The sequence below is a fragment of the Arvicanthis niloticus genome, chromosome 10 (genome assembly GCF_011762505.2).
Source record: "Arvicanthis niloticus isolate mArvNil1 chromosome 10, mArvNil1.pat.X, whole genome shotgun sequence".
NCBI classification, from domain to species: Eukaryota; Metazoa; Chordata; class Mammalia; order Rodentia; family Muridae; genus Arvicanthis; species Arvicanthis niloticus.
In genome coordinates this window covers 58,128,276-58,135,205 of record NC_047667.1, presented here as the reverse complement: position 1 = coordinate 58,135,205, position 6,930 = coordinate 58,128,276, and the positions used below count along the sequence as shown (strand labels likewise).

Sequence of the window (6,930 nt, the reverse complement as noted above, 5' to 3'; positions counted from 1 at the left end):
AATATGGAAGGGATAGCTTGTGGACCGCCAGCATAGTCTACTAGGTGGGGGTTGGGGGTGCACTACAGCAGAATCGGGAGTCTCAGCGATCCCCCTCCTCCGCAGCTCCAGGAAAACTCCCGAGACCAACTCCGAGGCTCTGCCGCTGGCAGGTCCCCGAGCTTCAGGGGATAGAGGACAGCCAGAGGCTCGAGGAGTCTACTCTTGGCCCCTAAGCGGCTCCCAGAGACGCTCAGTACTCAGCTCAGCCCACGCGGCTGCTGAAAACACTTTGGCGTGGCCAGGGCGTGGCTAAGCGTGGGCCACGCCCCCTCTTTCCCAATTCCCTCTCCACTCCGGAGTCCCATTGGTCACGAAGACGTCCAATGAGCGCACGGATCAAGGTCCTACCCCGGGTCTGACTCGAAAGCTCCTGCCAAAACTTTGGGAGTTTTTAGAGAGGAGTTTTTTGTTTTTTTGTTTTTTTTTTTTTTCCTTTTTTTTTTTTTAAACTAACGGATCATTATTGTTGTTTTAAATTTAGCTCTTAGGGCTTAGCTGTTTGGGTTTTTCTTTCGGTGTCGGGCCCCTGTCTCCTCGGCTTCTGCGGTGTAGCAGAGCGAGGCCGCGTCCGCCTTGCCGCCCCAGCGCAGGGCGATCGCCTCTATCCACCGGGCCCGGAGCGCGCCCGCCGCGCCGCGTTTCAAGCCAAGCCAGGGGCCCAGGCCGTGGCGGGCGGCGATCAGGCCCTCGCCTCGTCCCTCGGTGGCGCTAGGGCTCCCCGGCTGGCCCTCCGCTTCAGGGCGGGCGGAGAACCGAAAGCAGCTCGGGCTCGGCTGGGACACCGCCTCTGCCCGAGCACCCACCCACTTCCCCACTCACCCAGGACCCCGCCGGGATCCTGCCAGGATGTTCGCAGCCGGCCTGGCTCCCTTCTACGCTTCCAACTTTAGTCTTTGGTCAGCTGCCTACTGCTCCTCGGCGGGCCCGGGCGGCTGCTCCTTCGCCTTGGACCCGGCCGCTGTCAAGAAGCCCTCTTTCTGCATCGCGGACATCCTGCACGCCGGCGTCGGGGAGCCGGGGCCCGCTACAGAGGGACTGGTGGGGGCCTCGGCAGCCCTCACCGCACACTTGGGCTCCGTGCACCCGCATGCCTCCTTCCAAGCTGCCGCCAGATCCCCGCTCCGTCCCACCCCGGTGGTAGCGCCCTCAGAAGTCCCGGCTGGCTTCCCTCAGCGGCTGTCTCCTCTCTCCGCTGCCTATCACCAGCATCTCCCGCAGCAACCACCAACGCAGCAACAGCAGCCGCAGCAACAGCCTCCGCCTCCACCCCGGGCGGGCTCCCTGCAGCCACCGACTTCGGGGACGCGGGTGGTCCCCCACCATAGCGGCTCCGCCCCTGCCCCCTCCAGCAAAGACCTCAAATTTGGTATTGACCGGATTTTGTCTGCAGAATTTGACCCAAAAGTCAAGGAAGGCAACACTCTGAGAGGTACGTATTGCTGGAAGGCCTGAGGCCTCGCAGCCATCCATGAGGGGCCTGGTGTCATGCGGGTGTGGGGGTGCTTTTATATTTAAGGCCAAAACGGTAGAATGAGGGAGAAGAAAACGAAATGAAAGAAAACTTAGTGACATGTAAAAATCAGCTTATTTCATGTTTAAAAAAATTACCTTCTGTTTGCTCAAACATTACAGAACGGGTGTTTATACCCTGGTTGCTGCAAAGTTTTGCAAAAGTGTGTATAATTCATCTTTTGAATGAAATATCTGCCCAAAGACCTAGATCTTTCCGTCAGGGAAATCTCAGCATGGGGAGGGACACTTTGCATTTATTTGATTTCCGGTAAAAATCCTTCTTAAGAATTGCGGGGAAGCAAAACGGCCAGTCTAAGCTCCCAAAGGGAGAAGGCAGAGTGGAGGGCCTGAAGGGTGTAAATTAGGGGTTTGTGTCCGAAAATGACCACTTTAGCAACATTTTATCAAAAGCCTTTCCTTACTGTGGGGTGGACTGGCCATGCTGGGCACACATGCTGGGGCAATTCAGGCCCAGCGGCTATTGGAGAAAGAGCTGCTTGTGGATAAAGGGTCCGTTTTGAGTTCCCTAGGTTCAAAAAGGGAGAAGGGAAAGGAGGAACAAATCTGCCCAGAGTGTATGAGTTTGTGCAAAGTGTAACCGACTCTTCTTTCCCCCTACCCAGATCTCACATCGCTGCTAACCGGTGGGCGGCCTGCAGGGGTGCATCTAGCTGGCCTGCAGCCTTCGGCAGGACAGTTCTTCGCATCTCTAGATCCCATTAGCGAGGCGTCTGCCATCCTGAGCCCCTTAAGCGCCAACCCAAGAAATTCTGTTCAGCATCAATTCCAAGACACGTTCCCAGGTAGAAAAAAAATTCCCGTGTTCAGCCGGTGCCGAAAAGGCCAGCCGGCACTGTGGAAACCCAGTAGTTGGGGTTGGAGTCTCCTAAGGCCTATGAACGAAATTGAATGTTCTTTTTAGTGGGACATTTGGAGAAGACCATGCTAGGGGAGCCAAGATAGTGTGTATATGGGCGTGAGTCACTGTCCCTGTTCTTTTCGCCCAGGGAGGGTGGTTTGAAAATGAAGTGTGAGGTGAGGGTTTTACACTCGTGCACGCGCACACGCACATGCGTAAGACACCACACACACACACACACACACACACACACACACACACACTCACTCACTCACTGCTTTGCTTGACTGGTTATATCTTCTCTGAAGGACAAATCGAAGGAAATATAGGGTTGTCACTGGCAGGCCATTCAGGTTCCAGGGACAATTCCAACTGTTTTAGCATGCCTGATGGCTTTGTGTTTGGTTTATATATTTCTCTTTAATGAATCTACGTACGGAGTGGTCAGCTCTTCATGGCTTTAGGCCTAAAGTGGCCTGAGAGGATCTGTAAAATTCTTTTTTAGGCCATGTCTGCACAAGCAAAGGAGTGTGAATGCAAAAACACCTTTAAATATCTTTGAGACCAGAAGGCTGGAAAGCTGTGGCCTTAACACTAAGGTGGCTCTGAACCTCTCTTCCTGCTGCTTGGCAGGTCCCTATGCCGTGCTCACTAAGGACACCCTGCCGCAGACGTACAAGCGGAAACGCTCGTGGTCCCGGGCTGTCTTTTCCAACCTGCAAAGAAAAGGCCTGGAGAAGAGATTTGAGATCCAGAAGTATGTGACCAAGCCAGATCGAAAGCAGCTGGCGGCCATGCTGGGCCTTACGGATGCACAGGTACGCTAACTCTCTGGGGGCGTTATCCCGCAGGCCCGTTATCGTTTAATAACGGTAAGCAAGGTGGTGGCGGCAGGCCTTCTTCAGTCAAACTCACCAGCTCTAGCAATCTAAACACAAGGTCTTGAATTTCACTAGGTTTTGTGGTGTAGCAACTCAAAGCAAGGGGAGAAACGGGTAGGGATGGAGATGAAGGAGAGGGACGGAGGGGGAGAACAACCCATTCCTGAAGATGTGTGTCAACAAGCACGCAGCGTGTTTATTTTGGCCAAGAGGCCAAAGAACTGCGGAGAACGCAAATAGGCCGCGGGAGATGATAATTGTGCACTCGACCCGAGTGCACTTCTCTGTAGGAGGCAGTTTATTTAAGAAAGAGATAAAAAAGCAAAGTCAATAGCTTGTTGTTGGTTCCCGCCACCCCCACTGGATTGTGAAATCCCACTTGTGAGGAACTGAAAATATAATTTCAAACGGAATTGCTTAGCGTTACTTTAAGACAGGGATGGAGCAGCCACCGTCCCACTTTCTCTGACAGCTCAATCTCTGAAGATAGTGTCTGTTGGCAATGGAGTTGAGAAAAAAAAAAAAGATTTTCTTAGAATGTTCAAGAACATTTTTTTCAGTAGGTTTTGCAGACTTGATTTAGAATCAATCTCTCTCTCTCTCTCTCTCTCTCTCTCTCTCTCTCTCTCTCTCTCTCTCAATTTCAAGAATTAGAGTTTCTCTTTGCTTTCTTTTTTGACTACAGCATACTCATCCTGTTCAGCCCTCTTGCTTCCGTGCTGAAGCCAAAGCAAGCTGCTTTCTCATAGCTGCCTGTCAGACTTCTGTCCCTGTGTCTTTCTGTTCTCTGTTACACAACGCGCTTCCTCAGCACACGGTCATCATACTGGAAAGCCCAGCCACGTTCTCCCAGCTGTGCATGTTATTTTTAAAGGGGAAGCTGGAACTTGTGTGACTGCCTTGGGTCCTCTCCCCCCCCCCCCCCCGTCCCCCGGGGATCATATCTTTATACAGATTCTTCACTCGATCTCTTCCCTATTCCTCCATGCTGCACACTTAATTCTAGCATTTTCAGAGTCCCCAGGAAAATAAATTTATTTCCTGCAAAGATGGTCTATATCAACCCTTAGGTTAAAAATATGCCAAACTGATTCTCCTGTACTTAAAGGCCATTCGAGTGGGATGAACTCTTTGATTTCTCCTGTTCTTTTGCGCACTTCCACCGTTAAAACAGTGTTGGCCAAACGGTTGTAGTCTGAGTACTTAAGAGGCAAAGGCAGGAGGATCTCAAGTTCAAGGCCACCTTGGGTTCTAGAGAGACCCTGCCTCTAACCTCCTAGGGGTGGAGGTGGTGGTGTGGTTTGTGTAGTGATTTGCTTTGGATAGTGTGTGGATACGAGAGGGTTCACAGAACCGGAGTCACCCAAACTGTGGCCTGGTACACAGAATTGGGGTATACGTGCAATTTGGGTGTCAGCACTTGCTAACTGGAATCCTTCTTACCAGAGTCCTGAGTTTGGCGAGATTACGAAGCAATTTGCAAAAATCTGCCCTTCCAACTTGGGTCATTTCAGGCTTGAGATTCGAGCACTTAAAAGAATTGTCCCCAGGAGGTTCGGTGGGTTTCGCGCCTTGATTGCGCCTGGATTTCGATGCTTGGTCACTGCTTATGGGTAGCGGAGGCATAGCAAGCGTCCGCCTTGCTATCCTGCTTTACAGGAGTGGTGGTGTAAGTCCGGGTGTGGTGAGTGTCTTAATTACCTAGCATCTCTTCTGGATGTTGCGCACAGGTGAAGGTGTGGTTTCAGAACCGGAGGATGAAGTGGCGGCACTCTAAGGAAGCGCAGGCTCAGAAGGACAAGGACAAGGAAGCGGGCGAGAAGCCTTCGGGCGGAGTCCCCGCCGAGGGTGAACGAGAGGAGAGAAGCCCCAGCCGTTCTGAGGGCGAAGCCGAGAGCGAGAGCAGTGACTCGGAGTCCCTGGACATGGCCCCCAGCGACACGGAACGGACTGAGGGAACGGAGAGGTCCCTGCACCAAACTACGGTCATCAAGGCCTCAGCCGCGGGCGCCCTCATCACAGCCAGCAGCAGCGCGAGTGGTAGCAGCTTCAGCTTCAGCGGCAGCAGCAGCCTGAGTAGCAACACCAACGCGGGGAGCGCCAGCAGCCTTGGCAGCAACTGCTCGGAGCTGCTCCCTGCGCACCAGCCGTCAGCCACCAGCAGTCCTCAAAGCCCGGAGACTGCTCAGGCCCCGCTTGCAGGTTTATAGACAGCACCGAGGGCATGGCGTGCAGCTTCCCCAACACTGGCTGGAGTTTGTGCCTACTTTAAGTTGGTGGCAAGGGTCGCCGAGATGGGAGCAGGACGCCGTGAGCAGCCTCTTTGGGGTTCATACCCTTTCTCTTGCTGCCATGGCTGCCTGAGGCCCCCCACCCCCCAAAAGAGTGGAGAGTTTTAAGGTCCCCCCTCCCTCCTCCAAAGAAAGAATTCAACTGTCCTCCCTACCCAAGCAGCTCACACTGTGAAGTGTTCGGCGGAACTGTTCCTCTGAGCACCAGGGGTCTTGGCATAAGGACGCGCTGCACTTAGGAGGCCTTTAACTTGTAAATAAAATGTTTACTACGGTTTGTAAAAGGCCGTTTGGCGTGCTGGCTTGCTGGGGGTGATGAGCGTGTTAAATCCCAAAGACCGGGGATCTGGACATTAGCCCCAAACACTGCAGACAGCAACAGCTGGAGGAGGGGAAAATAGTCCCAGAGCCGTGTTATTGATTAGACCCCTGTCGCTTGGTTTCACCCAGCACTGAGGGGCTTGGAGACCCCCCCCCACCTGTGACTCTGCCTGGGTGCTGAGGCTTACAGAGGAACAAACTAGAATCTTGGGCCTGTTCTGCAGATGGCTTCCCTAAGTAGAGTCGGGATGCCGTGTGCTCAGAGTTTGTTGGAATCCGCCCTGCTGCTGAGCTGGAATCCAACCAGGCAGCAGCCGTTCTCGTTAAGCCCTTGCTAAGTGAGCTCCCAGCCTGGAGTCCGAGGGCTGTACCTGTGCCTCTGTTTAGTGATGGGTTAAAGGAACCCAAAGCAATATCTCAAGAAAAGAACAGAAAGCTCACAATAGGAACAGGGAGACCAGGTCTTCCAAGTGCCAGTCCCCTGCTTTTAAAGAGGTGAATGCAATTGGGCAGTGACACGGTGACTAGAAATGTCAGACAGATGTGAAGCTGGGTGTGGAGCACCTAGGAAGTGATACCTACTATTCTTCCCTGGTACCCGAGTAAAGCCTGTGCAGTTCTCCCGCTGGAGACACTCACTATAACATGAGTCAGGTTCCCCACTCCAGGCAGCCACTAGGATGCCAGGAAGGCTTTCCTTTTTAAAGGTGGAGCCTTCTTCTACAACCTGTTTCTTTCACCTACTTTCCTTCTAATGTCGTGAAAAGCATTAAGATAAAAACCATCTTTCGGGAACTTTTTGACAACAAAGATGTCCCTAATAATTTTCGGCATGGAGTAGCATCAGGGCACAAGGCCTCTTAGGAATACAGCCTAGCATCTAATTCCTGCAACTCCTCCGGCCCAAGAAAGGAAGGAGAGTGCTGAGGTCAGACCATAGGAGGCATCCCTCTGCTGGAAGGAGCTGAAGGCTGGGGCTGCTGCTGAGTCTTGCTTACCGGCTTTCCTTCCACTCAGTCCCTGG

At 53.0% G+C, this 6,930-nt stretch overlaps 1 protein-coding gene across 1 annotated transcript; it reads left to right on the top strand.

Moving 5' to 3' along the window:
- Positions 1 to 513: 513 nt before the first annotated feature.
- Positions 514 to 5,505, top strand: Hlx (H2.0 like homeobox). The gene is made up of 4 exons (XM_034513288.2): positions 514 to 1,471; positions 2,178 to 2,357; positions 3,047 to 3,231; positions 5,025 to 5,505. Exons 1-4 carry the CDS (start codon positions 889 to 891, stop codon positions 5,502 to 5,504), a joined length of 1,428 nt encoding a protein of 475 aa, XP_034369179.1. The 5' UTR covers positions 514 to 888; the 3' UTR covers position 5,505.
- Positions 5,506 to 6,930: the final 1,425 nt, after the last annotated feature.

What these genes read in the sequence shown, in the direction of transcription:
- Hlx (XM_034513288.2), top strand. Translation starts at nt 889, where the DNA reads ATGTTCGCAGCCGGCCTGGCTCCCTTCTACGCTTCCAACTTTAGTCTT. An exon ending in GGAAGGCAACACTCTGAGAG is followed by an intron (nt 1,472 to 2,177) that starts GTACGTATTGCT and finishes CCCCCTACCCAG; the next exon opens with ATCTCACATCGCTGCTAACC. An exon ending in ATTCCAAGACACGTTCCCAG is followed by an intron (nt 2,358 to 3,046) that starts GTAGAAAAAAAA and finishes GCTGCTTGGCAG; the next exon opens with GTCCCTATGCCGTGCTCACT.